Source organism: Protopterus annectens, chromosome 12.part0 (genome assembly GCF_019279795.1).
Source record: "Protopterus annectens isolate FY-2018-M chromosome 12.part0, PAN1.0, whole genome shotgun sequence".
Lineage (NCBI taxonomy): Eukaryota > Metazoa > Chordata > Ceratodontiformes > Protopteridae > Protopterus > Protopterus annectens.
Window position 1 is genome coordinate 895,967,151 of NC_056746.1, and position 20,987 is coordinate 895,988,137.

Here is a 20,987-nt window from a genome sequence, read left to right on the forward strand (position 1 = left end):
GTCGATGTAGTCAGGTAGATCCGGTCGAGACCATATGATCGAGTTTTCAGAAACACAAAATTCCAAAGTTAAATTAAAAAAAAAAGAAAAAAGTTAAACACATCGTTTCTGCAGGGGGGGGAAGCTCCCCACACCCCCCTACTTAAATATACCAACTCTGAGATTGCGCTACAGTGGGGAAAAGGGAAATGTCCCATTCCGCACTGTATGCAGAAGTGCAGAATGGGAGATTTCCCATTTCCTTGCTATAGTGCTATTACGGAGATGGTATATTTAAGTAGGGAGGGTGCAGGGGAGCTTTCCCCCCTGCAGAAATGATGTGTTTGACATAAGAAATTATGTGTTTGACTTTTTTCTTTTTTTTTTTCTTTTAACTTTGGAATTTCGAGTTTCTGAAAACTTGATCATATGGTCTCGACCATGTGACGTTCGGGTTTTCAGTAACTCGACATTCTAAAGTGAAACTATATATATATATATATATATATATATATATATATATATATATATATATATATATATATATATACTATTATCCCTGGGGTCTGAGGGGTGCAGGGGAGCTTGTGATTTTTTTTCAGTTTCTATTCATTGTGGTCTTTCAAAACAAATATATGGGCACTACTAAAAACTGCATGGCAATACAGTTTAAGTACAATCTATTTTATTGAAAATGTTATCAAAAGGGCAGTTAATTTCACTGAAAAGTACTTTCTGAACAAAACTTACAGGGTTAACTTATGCAAGTTCTATTCAACTTGCTAGAAAATGTTGTAAAAGAACCAGTACTTTTCAGTGAAAGTAACTGTACATGTAAGAAAGTGGCTCTGACTTGAGAGAGGTGGTAACAATGTCACTCTGACCCTGTATAAAATGAGAAAAGGGGCCGATGATGATGATGAATAAAACTGACTGAGCTTCTGTAATATACTTATGACTCGCTTTGATTTGTCAACAGACCTACAGTAAGGAAGCATAACACTGTCTAATAATACCAAAAGGAACCTAATATTTTATGTACTCTTAAAACTCCACAGTTTCTTGTTAATAATGTGCTTTGTTAGTGATTATTCTTAATTTTTCAAGATAATATATCCAATTAAGTTTCAGTCTTAAGAAATCAGGTCACCTAGTAATGTCCTAAATAACCACTAACCGAGCTCTTCTCAAACATCAGCTGTCATCCCAGGACCTTCAGAAGCCAAATGAAAGGGTAGTTTAGCCGAGTAGCTGGTTCTCTTCTCCAAAGAACATAAAATTAACTTATTTTTTTTATCATCAATACTGTATATACAAAGCATGGGTTATGAAAGCTCTGTGTCTACTATCTGTCATTTATGCTCACTCCTAACACAAGAAGTCTGTAACACATTCTTATTAATAAAACATCTAATGCCAAACCATTCCTTGTGTAAAGGGATAAACCTCTTACTACTTCACAGATGAGGGAGGATAGGAATGAGTGGTCAATGTCTGCGCACCCATCCTGGGGAGAGGAAGGCATCTGTCACTTGCAACATGGGTGACAGCAAGCAAGAGCAAGAGGTTTATGACCAGTGCAGCCCAAATATATAAAGCCCATTCTGCTGTGAGCAAGTGCAATGTGAGGGGAGGGGTACCCTCAGAGACAGCTATGGATCTTAGAAGTGTCAACACAGGGGGAGGGGGTGCTCCACTGGCCAACCGATTCTTGCCACTAGAGTCTGAGCTCACTGGGGATCCCTGATCAGGAACTAGAGGCCTGCTGGAGAATCCCTGGCTCCAGCAATCGAGGATCAGAGGGCCCAGCTGGATGCAGGCAGAGAAGCCATCAGGCTTGGTCCTACAGTAGTACAAAACAATGTTATATTTATATCTAATGCCATCCAAGGTCTAGTGCCCTGAATTGTAACAGAAGATCTGGGTGATGGGGGAGTTATTCAGTACAGTTACAGTGAGTCAGCTAAAGGAGTGTGAATGGTAGTGAATCAAGACAGTGGAAAGTCTGGGTCCAGTGGCTGGCCAGCCATGCACTGCCCTGCTCTGTAACTGGTTTATATCTGAAAACACATATGCACCAGCAGACCAACACTTTATATGTTCTCCTTCAGTACTGGAAGCAAAAGCTGCTACTGGAAGGGTAAAAAGCTAGGAGTTAAACTGTATGTCTGTCAGATAATGGCTGGTCTGATCCCAAGTCCTGTCTTTTCCTTTGTTCCTTTCTGATTTGGAGATAAGCACAGGGTAATGAACGAATTAGTAGTTGGTGTGATGATTTCAGGGGATAGAGATAAAAAGACCAAGAAAAAATTATGCAGTGATCAACTTGTCTATCAAACATTAACTCATAGCACATTCACTCATTTTATGATACCCATTTTATCCTACTCATGAATGCAAGGAGCTGGAGCATATCTCAGTAAGCAGTGAGGAAAAAAGCAAATAAATATTTTTGTGCCTTTTTTGGGGTGAGGGGGGCATCATCCTACACCTAACCAGCAAGCCTTCCTCCTGATGTGCCAGTAACCCATTCATGTCCCCTAAATGCTAACAATGCGCTCCAGGGGTGGTAGCATCATCTGCTATGGAATTTGGGGGGGATCTAACTTGGCCTTGTTTTCTATGCAAACACCCAGTGCTGCTTCCAGGGTGGGCAGAGTCGGCACACAATTGGCAGTGCATAGAGCTGTCATTCTCTTCTGTAAGTGATACAAATCTACAGAATCACCCACCCCCAGAAGGCAAGCATCTCCACTGGTTCTTTAGTTTCCACCAAGGAGCTTGAACAGAGCACACATTCCTGGGTATCTGCCTGTCCCATCCCACCCTGAGAAATAATAGCAGGCTCTGACCATTTACCTTCCACTCTCTCAAGGCCAGTATTGCTAATCAACTCTGGGGTATCCAGGACCTAGTCAGAGCTACATTCCCCCACAGCACAGAGACAAAAGGCACAGAAACAGTTTTAGACAAGACGCCAGTCCATTGTCAGATGCAAGCGCAGACACAAAGGCATACAGGCATATGCATGCATAGCCTTCACACTCGCACTCATCCACAAACATACATACATACACACACACACACACACACACACACACACACACACACACACACACACACACACACACACACACACACACACACACACACACACACACACACACTCAAGCATTTAGATTTGCCAGTCACCCCACTGCATATCTTTCAATACTAGGTGGGACTGCAAAACCCATTAAATACCCATGTAGATGAAGGAAGAGTATACAGACTAGCAGGGAACTGTACCACAGAACCAAGCACTGTAAGGCATCATTGTTAACCACTGTAGCTGCTCTGAAACTATAAACTTGACAAATAGCAAGCATATTCATTTTTTCCCACTGCCAACTGTTAAAATAAGGTTATAATGACTTTTACCTTTACTAGGTGGTATAACTACTGATGAAATTATCTGACACACAATTCTGATCTTTATGTATCTGACATACAATTCTGAGTTTTATTTATGTCAAAACTCCAAACTAAATGTCTTAACACACAACTGTAATGTTTAAAACAATACTGTTGATGATGCTGATACTGTGTACTGCCCTGTCAGCCCCTGGGCAGTGGCTGAAAAAGGATCTGAAGGCCAGCCTACTTACACAATTAACAAACAAAAAAATATAACTTATTACAAAACATAACTTAATGGGAAATGTCAGTGAAATGACAGGTTACAAGTGGTATGCACTGTGCATATTACAGTGATACAGTTAGACAATGAAACACATTCAACTGTGCTAACATTCTACAAGCCCAGATTCATACTGTCAAGTAACTAGCGCTTTTGTTTCAGCTTGATACTGTTGCATGAAGCAAGAAATCAGAGTGTATTGTGTACTAAAGTACAGGCTGTACAAATGTAGACAATGCTAATTTCCTGTATTAAGTTCCATTAGGCAATGCATTTCAAATCCGGAAAGATCTGTATTCTATGTCTGCATGTTTTAATCTCTAGTCCAAACAAAAACTGTATCTTCTAGAACAGTGTAACATAAATGTTTTCAAATGTTACTTCACTCTGAGCTCCCAAACACAACCTTATTTCTCAAAGAAGAATTGTGACAACTGTCAACAAAAGAATCCAAATCCTCCCTCCATAAATGATCTGCAACAACCACATAATGTAGCAATTTATTTTTTAATTGTTACCCGCTGTCCACTCATTTATCGCTATGCCCACCACAAAACAATTTCCTTTGAAAAAAATGTACTTTTCCAAACAATCCTTTTCTGCAGTTCATAGGCACTTCACCCCTGATGTTCCCCTTTTTGTTACTGACGAAGGGGCCCACATTCATGAAACTTTTCTCACCAAGCAAAGGCTTTTGTAAAGGCTGCCTAGCTCACCCGTTGCCATGGTGCTGCTATTAAGTTGTACAGATAAGTTCAGCTGACTGGCTGCCAAATTGCACAGAGGAGGGAGGGCTGTAAGGTAAAAGGAAGCAGTTTACCAGAGACAAGTACAGTACAGCTTGAAGCCTTTGTACTCACAAATTTAAGGAAAACATTTCCAAGTTCATGATGTGGCTGGGGTTCAGGCAGTAAAGAACGCTCCAAGAATTCCAGAAACTCCACGTGAACATCCAGAATTTCTTCAATATTGGAAAACAAAATCTAAAAATGAACACAGTAAATAATCATAAATACCTTGGTTACCAAAGAAAAACAGTTACAGTAAATGCTGGGGTGAGGTATATGTACATATTGGACCATTATTTATTTTTCCCCCTGAAGAGATAATCACAAAGTACGATCCACCACTCCATATCCTAAAAATCCAGCTGCAAACTACACTACTGTCATAAATGATGAATACCTTCTTGTATTGCCTCCCCTTTTTTATTTGGCAAATGGACCGACCCAACAGAGATACTATCACAGATTAGATTAGAAGTGCATAATAGATACCAGCAGGGAAGTACAGAGATAGAGAATGATGAACGTACTGAATACAAAAGTAGATATGACAACCTCATAGAGCCTGAACAATTAACAAGAAACTTTACAAGTAACAGCACTTAGATCTGCAGAGTAAATACTTTAAGAAGTAGGGGAACTGCAACAACACCAATCAAGCTCCTCTCGTCCACAACAAAGCACAAGGTCTCTCCCTATCTATACCTTCAGCTCTATCTGAAAGATAAGGAAAGTCACCAGGCCTGATTCATTTCTCATATCCATGTTATTATATGGAGTAGAGTTGAATCCGCTGGAAGTACAAGAAACAGAAGAGACAGCATCTAAATACTTTATCCCATGCATGGGTTCCCTCAAATTACCCATGGTATTATCCCAGTTACTGTTATTACAGGTAATACATAACTATTGACCATGGGATGGATAAAGTCAGTCTCTAACCAAACGAGATAGGTTACTTCCAGCACAAAAAAGGGAAACTGGCTAGGCTTAAAACGGCCCACAAGGGCCTAGTATTTTCCTATGAAACTACACTTACTACCACTTCCTAAAGACAGAAGTGTTACAGACATACAAGTCATTATATTATGTATAAAAAAAGACTTGAACATTAAACATACAAAGCCTACCTTTCTGTGTACTGCTCTTAAACAAAAGAACTTCTACATGTTCCCTCAGCATGCTCAGTATGTATGAAATGTTGTTCCCCAATTAATTTTTACAATGACTGAAATGTATGTTAGCACAGTTGTTAGTGTATGATACAGTGTAAACAATTACGTTTCTTGGTAAACAATGCAATAACAAAGTTACCATCAAAAGGTTACTTTCTTCCCTTTCAGAGACAGAAAACATGGGTTTGTAGTGGCTTTACTATTATCAGAGAAGAATTAAACACCTTTAAGACATTCAGTTGAGGATTATTGTTCATAGCGTACAATGCTACATCAAAACTACAGTTTCTATAAGGCCTGCTACTCCTGTTATGGAAATACCTATGATGGTAGGCAGGCTGTGATTACCTGCATGTCTGTGTTACCACACCATGAGCATATTCGTAACAGTAAGGGTTCAAATAAAAGAATAACTGTTGCAGGAGTTCATCACATAGGAATTCACTATATGAATGGAAACAACTGGCCTGAGTTTTTTTTTTCCAGTAACTGGATATCCTTTGGGATGTGACAATTCAGTTTTGCACTGTGACAACTTGAGGGATCCAGAATAAAAAAGAGAGTGCATCACACTTTCTAGGTGTCTAAGAAGTGGTAAACACAATTGTAACACAAATGTTGGCGAAATTTAAAGGTGTCTTGAAAAACCTAATCTAATCTTGTAAAAACATACAAAGGCAAAAAAGACTATATAAGTACACTTCCAACTACAAAGCTGAGGTCAAACAAATGCTACAATACAAATTGGTTAAATTCTTCATATTATCATAAAACCACACAAGAGCTCATCATGCCTGCAGGTGATATAAAGCTAAACATACATGAAGAACACGAGACCCAAAACACATGCAGAACCAGAAAGGTGGAAAGATGGAGTAAGGCCTGCAGCAGAAATCCTTATACTCAAACATCTCCTATTAGCGTGAGCATACTCAAACAGACGTACTATATTTATTATAAAGATCACTGCTGTAAGAACTCATTATAAGAATGGAGGTACACCAACCAGTGTATCCTCAGTCCCCATAAATGAGCTGGTGGTCTTCAACATGCCCTGAAGGTTACCCAAGCAAAGCCTGCTCCACCTCCTTACTGGACAGCAGTCTTGCAGTGTCAGGAAAACATGTAAATGAATGTGCAGCTAACAACCTCGCACATACTTTGGGCAGATATATATATATATATATATATATATATATATATATATATGGATCCCTATCAGATGATAGAAACTTCATATGACTGAAACTCATATGACTGAGACCATAAGACTGAAATTTCAAAATACTGAAAAATCACTTAATATAAAACCAGAATAGGTGGGGCGCTATGCCCCCCACACCGCCCATTGTGGGGGCTGTGCCCCCACACCCCCCTAACTATATATACTAACTCCAAGATCGCACTACAGTGGGGATACCTTTACCCCACTGTAGTGTGACCCTGGAGTTAGTATATATAGTTAGAAGGGGTGTGGGGGGAGGCACAGCCCCTCACCTATTCTGGTTTTATATCATCCACTTTACAATTCAGTATATTGAAATTTAGCATTGTAAGATTTCATTATTATAGGTTTCAGTCAAGTCATTTTTCAGTATTTTGAAATTTTTCAGTCTTATGGTCTCAGTCAAATGGGATTCAGTCAAATGGGGTTTCTATCATCTGACAGGGATATATATATATATATATATATATATATATATATATATATATATATATGTGTGTATATATATATATATATATATATATATATATATATTCATGAGGGTTGCAGTCACAGTGAAGTAAACCATACCTTATGAGTTTTATTGTATTTTTCATAATAAAAGGTAATGCAGTTTGATAACCACTTGGAAAGGGTCCACTTGGGAAATGGACAACCCTGATGAGCTGTAATAAATGGCAAAAGATGAGCGTGTCAGAATGTTTAGTTTTCTCAGTTTATTATTTGAGGTGTTTGTACATTCAGGGAGAGTGTTGCAAATCTGAAGTGACTGTGAATGAATGCTGTAGCAGTGAAGAAAAGCAAACAATGTGATGTTTAACTCATTAACACCTATCTGGTGTGGAATGTCACACCTCTAGCAGCCTGCACACATCTCGCATTCCACAGCATTTTCTGAAAAATAAATTTAAAAGGCATAAGATGAACAGTATTTTGTGAAAAATAAATGCTATTAAGGCAGTACAAATAGCAATGTTATCAGTAAGAAGTTTGCTTAACAGCGATAATAGTACACTCATATTTTTTTCATAAATGTTACAATGTATTACAATGCAAAGTTATATTTTTGTTACACTTTCACAAACAAATTGTCATATCTTGGAAACTCTGCAAACTAGACGTATATTGTTACAACATTGTTGTTAATCAGACATGATGACAAGAAATTCCACTATTAGAGCATGCTTATTGAGATATTTACAGAAATATGACAATATGTGCTTAATTCTATAATTAGCAATATAAATAACACTGAATACCTCTCAAGATGTGCAACATAAATTGCAAATATTAAAGCTAGTTTTCTTCAACAACAGCTAAGGTTTCACCTGATGTCCTACAACAGATTGTTTTTTGAAGTATTAAGTACATATGGAAATATTGTTTATTTTCACAATTATTAACAAACAACTAGTAATGTCAGGTATATTGTGATATAAATGGACATTGACAATGAAGTTTCCTGTCTCCCACCATAGCATATCACACCATATCTTTCAACAGCATGCAAGGCTCGTCGTTATGAAAATAGGAACATAAATATAAAATATGAATAAGTGACAAACAGTAATCAACTTCTCTGTGGCAGGACATGCTAGACTAACAATCTTAGTGTCAGTTTGTTAACTCCTTGCCCTTTCTAATACTGCTTATTATTAGATGGTACGTCACTTAGTAAAAGAAGCCAGAGCCAAAAAAGCTGTGAGCGCCATACGAAGCTATGAGTATGAACTGAAAGTGTACATAAAGACGACAGGTTTGAATGAGTGAATGAAGCAATTCTGTATCAAACTACATTGCTTAGTCTTCTTCTTCTTTTGGCTTTTCCCGGTTAGGGGTCGCCACAGCGGATCACCATCCTCTCATGATTGGCAGTGGAGTTTTATGGTGTCGAGTTGCCAGCCCGGCGCCCAACCTTCCACAGAAGCCCCCCCCATACACACACACACACACACACACACACACACACACACACACACACACACACACACACGCACTCGTGCCTAGGGCCAATTTAGTGTGTCCAATCCACCTACAGCATGTCCTCGGGATGTGGGAGGAAACCGGAGCACCCGGAGGAAACCCACGTGACCACAGGGAGGACATGCAGACTCCGCACAGAAGGCACCCCAGCCGAGGATCGAAGTATTGCATAAAAAACAATTAGAGTATTAGTGAATAACACAGTTGCTTGAGCCGTTGAGTTCGGCATGGTTGCATAACAGTACAATGAGTATGAATAAGTAAAGGGGTATGGAAGATAAAACTCCCCTCCATGGGAGAATAACCCCCTGCAAAAAAGTATCAGTTTGTTTCTTTCTTTCTTTTTTAGGTTTTGTGTGACAATTTTGCAATGACATATATTTTGTTTGTTCTGTTTTGAACAATGATACATTTTGGGACATTTTAGTGTAGTGGTTTAGATTTATTTTTACGTAGGTGGTTTTATTCCATACCTCTCAATTATCCAGATTTTTACAGAATGTCCAGATTTTTGACTTATATTTTTTGTCTGTTCCTCATAAAACTTTGGTTTTCTGTCAAATCACTGGCTAATCATTGAGGACTAAATTCAGACAATAATGACAGACATCTGAGTTTCAGACCTCGCACCCATTAGAAAATTCATGCTAATGCAAAATCTTTTATTCTATCAACTTTCTAAGTTTGTAAGAGCAATAGTTAAAATTGTCCCCCCATTTTTTATGGCTTTGTCCAGATTTCTTGCTCTAAGAGGTTGAGAGGTATGCTTCATTGCATTTACTTTTAGTTTCATGACATGAATTTTACAACTATAAAATGCAGAATTCTTCTACACCTGTGCTTTGGTTTGGGAAAGGAGATTAGCAACTGTGTGGACTGGTTCCATGAAATTTCAGACATCATCTTTAAGTATAAAATTTCCTCTAATGGGCACCATGTCCTTACTGAAAACTATTAAGAAAGTTAAATACTTATCACAATAATATCTACAAGATGCAGCTCCATCCTTCATAACAGCAGAAATAAGACTAGAGAGGTTAGTTCCACTCAGCAGATATTACTGGGGTGTAAACACTCTCTCCCTATCCAACAATGCAGCACGGTGCACAGTCTTTTTAGATTAGGTGTGTTAAAAAGCGCCAGATAATTTCCTAAGAAAAGACAGAGGAAACTCTAGACAAGCTACCCAACAGGCTACAGAAGGGAGTGAGTATTTTGCAAAGGACAGGCCTACTTACAGAACATTTTTTTAAGTGTTTAACTTTTGTATCTAATTGGAGGCCCATCCTCAACAGCACGCTGAGTCCGAAGCAAGTCATCTTCAGTGGGTATCCCTGTGAGAACGTCCTTCAAATGTCAGTGGATGCAGCAGAAACTCTGAACCTAGACATCACATCCAGCTTACAGTGCGTTGAAGGTGGTGAGGGAATACTAGGTAACTGCTGCACAAATATCCAAAGCAGCATGTCTGAAGAAGGTTGTAGAGGCAGCAGTTGCTCCAGGTGAGTGGACATTAGGTACTGATCTGTGAGGCCTGCCGTACTTATTATGAAAACATTATGTGTAGTTTGACAACCATTTAAAAGAGTAAGCTACAATACTTGCTGTGCAAGCATTGCTATGTAAAACAACTCTCTGACTTTGCGGACAGCCTTTGTCCTCTCAGTACAAAGTCTAAGTTGTCAGTTTACTTCCACAAAATGAAATGGATATTTCCAGTGATTCTTACACTTGGGGGGGTAGGCAGCTAGGTGGCCTGGTTAAGGTAAGAAAGAAGGGTTAGTTCTGTATGTGACTCTGTCCTTATAAAAGACTTAATGTAGTGGTTTAACTAAGAGGGGGGAAGGGAGGCATCTTACAAACCTTTCTAGTAGAGGTTTTGCTACTATGAACAAAGTCATCCATCAAGGATACTGATGCTGCAGGCATAAAAGGGTCGGGCAGCATAAAATACAGATCTAAAAGAGGCACACAATCCATCTGAGGGGTTCATAAAAAAGTGCCCCTCAGAAAATGTTTGCATACTTTGAGCAATACCAAGGAACAGCAATCCTGCCCTACATGCATTTTTAAGGCAGCCATAAGAAGGAGAAACTGCTGAGCCCAGTAATGAAGTATAAGGATGACTTTTACCTCTTGGAGTCTGACCTTCTGGTGAACCACAAAATCGAAAGAAATAAGGGAAAGCACAAAGTGCACCTGGGACCAACTATGCACTAGAATATCTCTGGTCTTTTCTCTGGAAGTGGAATCAGGCAAAACAGCTTTTGCATTTGGCATAGGTAGGACAAGCCAACAGGTCATAATGGGGTTTACGGACAGGCAGAACTCCTTGCAAGTTAGTGCTTGGCTATACACTGACACATGGAGTAGATAATAGCAGCAATTCAGTCAATTTTCAAGGGAACTACCTTCCCTGAGAATGTGACTCGTTATTAGAAAAGAGGTGAACTGAATCCCCCACTTGCACATTCTCAAGGTTTCTTGGCATCAGGAGTGGACTTTTTATCTACATTTGGAGCTGTGATGGGTCCAAAGAAGTCGAAGTAGCACTAGTTATGGCTAGATGTCACAGGAGGACACTTTAAAGGCCCTTAATACCCATTATCTGCTGCTAGGAAAGACTGACACAGCTATGCACTCAGTCAAATGATTATCTGCTGTCTGAATGGTGAAAAACACTAATGGGGCATATACCACAAATGTAAATGTGGAAGTACCTGACACATCTGTGTTGATATCTGCATCAACATCATGTTTGACATCAAGGGAATCAGCAATGAAAATCAAAAGATCAGACCCACTGAGGCTTGAACTGGCGGCAGCCTCAGCCTGATATTGCAACACACTGTGTCAGAACTTACAAGTCCATCAGTATCAGTAGTACTGATGGCAATGGACTGACATATATGGCTCAGTTGCCAGGTGACTTGGCAATACCAAAAACTGCAGTCTTGAAGCAAGGACCAAAGTTGATACAGATAACTCTCCAGCCGTCAGCACTGACAAAACCTAGAAGATGTAACAGAGAAACACAAAAGGGAGAAGAGGCCTTTAAACACTATGGATCAGTCACTGATAAAGATGTAAACACCTTTTGTTGAACACCTAAGAGTGCTGTCACAAACCTAATATTGCCAAATTCAGGAGGTGAAAAAGGAGAAGGTCTTGCTGAAGTTGGTTTAGAGGTCAGGCTTTGAGGAAATCTCTTTGTGAAAGAAGTCAGTTAAGGAGATTTGGTTAATTTAACTAGTGATTTAGCACTCAGCACTTTCAAAATTACAATCAGCACTACCTCTTCAGATCATTGTTTTTGTTTTGTTTTTTTAGGTTTCTGTCACGGAGAGAAGTCTCTACTTTTTAGCTGTTTTCTGTTTTAAGAATTAGACAATTCAACAGTAAAAGTTATTATGATGTCCTCCAAGTTTTAAATAGAGGATCCTGACTCCAACATCTCTTCTGGCTCTGAGGAAGTGCCAGACTCAGCTAAGAATTACTTCTCACACTGAAAAGAAATCAGGTAGTTTCTTTGGTCTCAAAGACTATTGGAGGTGAAAGAGCAGCATATCCTGAATATACTGACTCTGTTCACCAAACCAAACAAAAAAATACAATGTTTATCCTGAGGTAGAATTTTATTTCCACAGTTAAAGTACAGTCCATTTATAACATTACATATGACAATACTGTCACAATGTATAACTAAATAGAAAACACAATAACAATTCAATACCAAAAGGCCAAGAAAAAAAAATAGCTTATCAGCTTACTCAGTAAACCTGAAGTAACTTTGCTACAGAATAACATACGTAGCCAGGGGTCCTTTCCTCTAATGCATTAATGCTGAAGTGAGGCAGAAGAGATCTAGAGAAGAAGATCTCCAACAACAGCAGCCTCGATGAAAGGGATGGAGTTAGTAGCCAGGTAAAGGCTTGCTGTTAATGAGGGTGATTCCTCATACCAGACCATCTGTTACTTTCTCTGCATAGTCTGTGGGTAACACTGAAAAGGATTTACAGGAAATGCATGTGTCCTTATTGTAGCAGCCAATCTTGGAAATGACCCTCTGCTCAAATTGACAGCTGGGATTTCCTTTTTGAGAGGTACCTGTCAGGACAGTAGATCAAACAGCTGTCTTTCAGATCAGAAATAAAACTGAGCTCCCATCTGCTTGATTTGGTAGTAGCTTAGGTGGAAGTAAAATATCTCATGGCATTTATCAAAAAGAGGAGTCCTTTATTAAAACAATCATAGTTATTCACATTGCTGCTTATTTATATTAGATGTACATTTTTATCATTAATCACACTATACACAGGTTTACAGTCAAAATGTCAACATTCAGTTGCACGACAGCCTCCTCCTCGAACATGGTAGGACCGACAGTCGGAATGTCGACGTTCATGTGTACGTCCATTCAGGATGTACACAAGGCAGGGACTCAAAGCATGGTTGGTAATGGGAGTTGCTAACATTAATATTGACAGAATGTTGTCGATCTTGTTGCGTCGACCTTACGACCTACTTAATGTGTATGAGTCGAGGATATGCATCGTGGAAATCACCGTTCACAGTTGTGATTTTTGTTCTTTTGATAGTAAACCCTAGATACAATATTTACAAAACATATATCACATTTTCCTTCTATACTGCCCTTCATTACATACACACAACACTTAAGTTATTACTTTTTTCACCCCCACTCCAATTTCCACAACCAAAACCTTATCTTTTTTTAATATCATAGCCAAATCCCATTTTTCATTAAACATGATTTCCTTTACTCTCTGGTTCCAAATTAACCATACTATACAGAATATTTTTATCAATTCTTTCAAACTCTTTTTTTTTTACCTTTGTTTCTGTAATACCCAGATTAAATCATATCCACATTTAAATTACTCATGTCTTTAACTCTTCCCATATAATTCATATCTGGTATCTTTTTCCATAATATTGTACTTCTTTTTACATTCTAGAAAAACATGTTCAGTGGTTTCAAAATCACCATAATACAAACAGACTATCTTTTCTACTTCTTTTCTTTATTAGAACAAAGTCTCCTTTTTTGTATTGAAAAAAAATAACCATGCTGTTTTACACTTCAGACTTAATATTTTTGTTAATAAAGAACTCTCATTGTCCTTTAAACATTTTATTACTCTGTATAAGTTTAATGAAGCCATATATACCATAGGGTTTATTAGCTGCCCTAATACTCTTTTTTCATTTCTCACACATAGGACCCCTCTTTTCACCAGGTTCAATCTCAATCCCCAAATGAAAGAAAATATTCTACATTTCTTTCTCTAACTTCAATGGAACACTGAAAACACCTGCTAAATAAGTAATCTTGGAAAACAGTATATTGACCTGAATAATCTCCGGCATTTGTTTTATCACTGCATTCATGCCTGCTCCATCTTTTGTAATAATAATAGCATCTATATAATTTAACAAAATAGGCATTTTTATCCCTTCATTGGAACTATAACTCATTGCATCCAACTCTCTATTCATATACATAGATATTACATTCATTACTAAAACAAATGATGTACCACTCACTGGAAAACCTTGTCTAATACCCTTCTCTGATTGTATGTCTTCACTTAACCATCCATTTATCATAAACTCCACTATACTGAACTTACATGCTGAAATAAAAACATTTTTATTCTTCTTGCTTATATTATAGCTTTCAAATATATCCCATAATACAGAATGATGAATCGAATCAAAAGATCTACTTAAATCTCTTTCACCTGAACATTTCTAAGTACTATATTTTCTACTAATTCCCTAATTTTTAATAATAAATATTGAACCCTTTTACCTTTTATACCAAACCCATTTTCATTTACAACTTTCCCCACTTTCTCTTCCATCCTTTTTTGCAAAATTTTCATAAAAAGCTTATTAAATTTGTTATTTAATACAGTCTCCAATTCTGTATTTCTCCCTTCTCACCTTTTTTCCATATAAATCTAATAACATCCCTACGTAACTCTTTATACATAAAACCTTTATTCAACTATTCATTTAATAACTTTACAAACCATTTTATTTGTTCTACAGCCACATTTTTATACATCCTATATTCTAGTCCATCTGGTCCTGCTGCCGAATCTAAATTCATTACTTTTAACACCTGTTCTAATTTATCTATTATTATTTCTTTTTCTAAATCCTTATTATACTTGTCAAAAAATACATATACCTTGCATTCCTTCCTTGGATTTGTCTTCTTCTCTTTAAATAATGTCCTAATATGTTCTTTTACTATATTCACAATCTCATCCTGTGTATTGTATATTAAACCTGATGAATCTTTCATTTATCTCATGACACTATTATTCTCCTTGATTATTTTAAGTATTGTGCAATTTCTTCTTTTTTTCTTTTATCTTTGTTTATACAATAGTTGTTCTGTTTTTTTCCTTATTCGAGTCATATAATTCCTGTTGCTTGATAAAAAAAATCTTCAATCTTCTCTAGACAACTGACTGCATTATTACTTAAATTCTTATACTTTATTTTTCCTACATATATTTTTTCCGTCTCCCATGTCACACAGCACTTTTGTATTTCAATCTGAAGTTTAACCACCATTCTCGCCAATCTTTATAGAAATCTCTCATCTCTACATGGTCTTGCCATAATCTCATAATATCTTCTTTCCCTGTAATATCCCATTTCACCTCATGTACTCTTTTAAACACATTTTTATATACTCAACATTTCCTTTTATCGTAATCCAAATTACCCTATGGTCTGAGAATCCTGTCAATAACACTCCTTGATTTACTATTACTAAACTTTCTGACAATAAAAAATAATCTATTTCTGCTTTCCTCTTCTATACTTCCATGTCTCTAAATTCCAAATGTTTAACTGTCCATATTTTATAATGTTACATATCAATCTAACATCATATGCCTTCTTTTTCTGTGGTCTTAAGTTACAATTAAAATCCCTTGCTACGATCTCATATTAACTTGCTGCATATCGAATTACATTTCTAAACATCTCTTCTCTCTCCTTTTTTTGTACTTTTGCATATATCACAATAATTCTAATAAAATGGTCCATCCATTTACATCAGTAACAGTAATTTTACCAGTTATATCAAAAGTAAGATATAACACTTTAATTGTATCTTTATATAAGTATTCCTGGACAGGTCTCTCTCCCGAAATTCCATATAACATTTTCCCCATCACACTTTGGTTTGATATCCTTCTATTTGAGACAACAATCTAATGTCTTCTAGTATAATAACATCACTATCTTGCTTTTTGCATCACTCCTTTTAATACTATTCACATCCACATGTAAATCTACCTTAAGTAATATGTACTTAGCCTTTCCCATTCATTTTTCTTTACTAAATCCTTCTATGTTTTCCCTCTCCTGCACTCTTTTACCAATCAAATTTCTTTTTTGCTTTACTGTATTCCAATTAACATCATCACTGTCACTTAAACCTGATTCTTCTTCCATTCTTCCTGTATTAAATTCTTCCTGTGTACTAACTTTTTGTATGATTTGTTCTTTATCCGTATTTTCCATTTGAGTTTCTACCATTTCTATGTCTTTTTGCTCAGCCTCACCATTTTGATCTTGCCTTGTTAATACTTATACATCAGCCTCCATCTTTGTTTTCCTTTTTCTTCACACTTCTCCCAAAATAACCTTTTTATTACACTTATAACACCTCAATTCACAATCCCGTACCTCATATCCTATTTTTCCACATGAAAAACATCTTCTTTTATCAAAATTACTGATTAGATGGTCATTATTACCACACAAAAACATGTTTTAGCCTGACCCCAATATTTTACCATGACCCTATTTCCTTCAGCAGTTATAGCTCTTGGTAAATGCAGAATACTTTAAGTTTTCAATTTTCAAAATCAAATTACAAGTCCCATGGCCCAGTCCATAAACCTCTGTTATCATATACTTTTGATGTATATAATACATTTGTTAATACATTTTTACTTTTTCAAACTACAGTGTCTCTGCTTGGCTATAAAGTCCTCTCAGCATCCTGATTCTAGTGTGCCCATCATTCCGTGATTCACTACATTGGCAATGTCCTTACCAATAAGTTGTTTGCCAGACTTCCCGACCTGTAATATTGCAGTTCACCTTTCTCTGCAAACAAATTTGCCTGCAATGTATGCTGAGCATTTTTTTTTACTAATGGCAAAACCTATACAACTGTTTACTCAGGGTATCCCTAAGCAGGTTACATAGTGGTGTGTACACTGAATCAGATGCTATTGTTCCCATTTCCCAGTCCCTCACCCCTAAACTGCTCCGGACTATCCTTTCACTAACTGCCCTCTTAAAATTAAACATAAAAAGGAAAGATACTGTTCTAACCTGCAGCATTAGTTGATAATTTAATTTTAGCTTCCTGGCTCTGCCTCATGGTTTTGGTTTACTGTTACACTCATTTGACTCCATGCCCCATAGTTTCTCATCAGACCTATCTACTCCCTCCCCCTGTACAGTGCCAGAATCAGAGTTTACAAAGTAGCCAGATGCAAAAGGCACCATTTTCCAACTACAATGCATCTGCTCAGTTATAAGGTCCTCTCAGCATCCTAATTCTAGTGTGCCCACCATGTAAGTTGGTTAATGGAGCCTTTGCTTATATCTTGTTAGTATATGGCAAAAATACTACTGTTAGCTCTGTTTGTGAGTCTACATGTGTAATTTTACCTCCTTTTGACTTTAAATGTAAAGCAAGTTGTTTAATTAAACCTGTGCACAAGTCTTGATAGTACACAGCAAAGCAGATAGTTTTTCAGTTGTATATATTTCTCCAGTTTTTCAGTTGTATGTATGCCTCCTAAATGTCTAACTTTACATTTCTTTAACTTTATCTATAAGGCAATTTTTAGGCATATGTTTGAGGAAGGGCTGTTATCCATACACAGTACTGCTGTTTAACTCTGTTGAATAGTAGTTGCAACAACGCTTTTACTGATTCTGTTAAGGTCAATAGTGCCTACATTCTCTTGCGCTTTTGTTGTATATGAGGTTAACTGTGCCATTTTTATAAACTTGAGTAATATTGCCTCCAGAATATTACGTTTTTGATGCTGTGACTACCACACCAGTTTTTGAGAGTTAAGGAATGACGCTTGTATATAACTTATACTGTATGCAATTGTCTGCTCATGAAACTCGGCTTCCTCTACCTCGGTCTTTCTATATTTAGCTTGCATATTTTCCCTTCTATTGTAAGATTTTAATCTAGATGCTCTACTGGCTGTTCTGACTGATTACTTTGTAGATGTGTTACAGTGTTACAACCTCAAACTATAAACATGAATTCCCCCTTAATTATTTAATTCTCTCCTTTTCTTTTTCAGTCCCTGACTCACTACACTGGCAACGTCCCTACTAATAAGTTGTTTGCCAGACTTCCCGACTTGTAATATCGCTGTTCACCTTTGTCTGCAAACAAATCTGCCCATAATGTATGCTGAACATTTTTTTTTTAACTATTAGTAAAAGCTATATGATTGTTTACCCAAAGTATCCCTAAGCGGGTTGCATAGTGGCGTGCACACTGAATCGGATGCTATTGTTCTAATTTCCCAGTCCCTCACACCTAAACCTGCCCCAAAGTATCCTTTCACTAACTGCCTTCTTAAAATTAAACATAAAAAGGAAAGATAAAAAGAGTGCTCCTATAAATCAGACCTGCAATTCTTTCTAATTGAATGACGCTCTCTGTCCTGTGCAATACATTACTGTACTCACCTGGAGCATTAATTGATGGTTTAATTTTAGCTTCCTGGTTCTGCCTCATGGCTCAACTTGCTATGCTTGGGCTCACTCCACTCCCCTACCCCCATTCTCACCCACCCTCAGATCACCAAAACATATACTCATACAACCAAACCCACTCCACTCTCAACCAGTCACATCCCTGTAACTCCTCCACACAAACTCCCCACCCACATAACTTTAGGCAATTACCTTCACTGCTAAACAATGCGCATTATCCTTCAACAGTAACTATCCTTTTATTCCAACTCACTTTCATACTGAACACAAATAACACAGTAAAGAATTAACTCTTACCTTAAGACAAGTCACTGCAATCTCCCTATCACACCTCCCACTGCAATATCAGCTCATTCATCTTACTTGCTTTATACACATCACTATCCTCAAAATCTTCATCTTTACCTGTTTAAAACCACCACAAATCTTTTCTTAGAAACTCCACACTAAATTGGTCCTAAACAAACATTATACTCTTCACCTAAAAATGCCACCCCTCACTACTAAACACATTCACATTCTCACCCTCCACACTTTCACCATCACACTACTAATATTCTGCTACTACCTTACTTCCTATTATATCAAACTACACAACATGATTTACCCTCCCTTACATACATCACAACTTCACCAGCCAATACCGCATAACATTACATTCACTCCCAACCTATACAACACTACTTACATAAGATATCTTCCATATAAATTCCTCCCACTGAATCTAAAAACTCAATCCTCTCTAAAACACACCAAAATTATAATCAAACTGATCAAACTTCTACTACACATTAATACTCAAATACAACTCGGGGGGGGGGGGGCATTCACCCCAACCCAGGACCCAATGTTGTACATCAGGTCACTACCAGCCCCATTGCTCTACCACCCTTTACTAGCTTATTAACCCAACACAGTAATTCTAACAGACTGCTCCTTAACATAAATGTCAGGAGCATAATAAATAAGGTACGTGAATTGCATGCTAATCTTTCTCAACACTCTTTAGATATAGTGATACTAACTGAAACCTGGTTAAAACCAAGCAACTGTAACAACAAAATCCTACCTCCTGGATATATCTTTCAGAAAGACAGAACAGCCAAAATGGGAGGTGGGGTAGCAATTTTATTTAAAAACAACCTGAAAGTAGAGGCTGTATATCTGGCCATTCCCAACTTTGACAATGCAGGAATATTACTTTTCAAAATAGAAATTAACTCCAAAAAACTGGTTTACATAATTTCCTCCAGGAGACAATATAGCTACCCTAGAAAACATACTGCAGTGGACCTCCAACTCAATACCACAAAAATTATCACCATGTGTTATTTCAATATTGATTGGCTTACCTGCTCCTCTAAAAACCTTACAAATTTTATCAACCTTTATGGATTTGCTCAAGTCATACAATCTCGCACAAGAACAGACAAGTCAACCAAAAAGTAATCAGTCCTCGACTGGATATTGATAAACAGACGTACCCTCTGTCTGGATGCCTCCCTGACAGCCTAAGAGATCATTAACCATCCTTTCTACTAATGCATTGGTTGTGTCATAATAAAGTAACTGTCTACTATCTGATAAGAAGCAAAAAAAAAAAACCTTTAACCCTATCAATTTCTTATCAGCATTAAAAAGCTGTAACTGGGCAACTACTTCCCTTAGAAGAAACAGTTAAGTCCCTTAACACTACATTTTTAAATATCTTGAAGACACGTGCATCTCCTAGAACCATAAAAATCAAATCAAAGGTTGTTCCTTGGCTAAGTAAAGAAACCAGGTCATTACTAATAACTAGAGATAAAGCCTGGGACTAGTAGCATACAACCAGGTCCCAAGCATCAAAACAAGCCTACCTAAAGCTCCATAGTAAAGCAAAAAAAAAAAAAAATCAGTTAAGCTTGATAAAACTAAACACTACCACAATATACAAGTGAAGCACCAAAACAACTCTCAAAGGTTCTAGGCAGCCATTAATAATAGTCTCCTTCTAGGAAAATCCACCACTCCCTCCCCATCTACCAATAATACTACTGAAAACATTGCTATTCAATTCAATAAATATTTAACCGAAACCATTTTAGCCCTAGCTAATCTTCAGAACTCCCCCCTCCACAGAACCACCAAAGTCAAATAATAACAACACCTTCACATTCCAACCTGGCTCTATTAACATCATAAAAGAATTGCTTAAAAAACTAAAAGCTGCAACCCTAGCCTCAGGCAAACTTCCAGCTGAATTTCTACAAATTGCTGCTGATGATGCAATAGCCTACCCTGTAACCATCCTTATCAATAGATCTATGTATGAAAATAAAGTCCCTGAAATTTGCAAAATCTCCCAT

General features: G+C 37.3%; 1 protein-coding gene across 1 annotated transcript in view; it reads right to left on the minus strand.

Moving 5' to 3' along the window:
* PREX1 (phosphatidylinositol-3,4,5-trisphosphate dependent Rac exchange factor 1) overlaps nucleotides 1-20,987 on the minus strand; it is a 2,105,011-nt gene that overhangs the window by 1,519,022 nt on the left and 565,002 nt on the right. Inside the window, exon 3 of the mRNA XM_044089931.1 lies at nucleotides 4,519-4,641. Coding sequence (XP_043945866.1) covers nucleotides 4,519-4,641 — 123 coding nt within the window. The remainder of the gene's footprint in view (nucleotides 1-4,518; nucleotides 4,642-20,987) is intronic.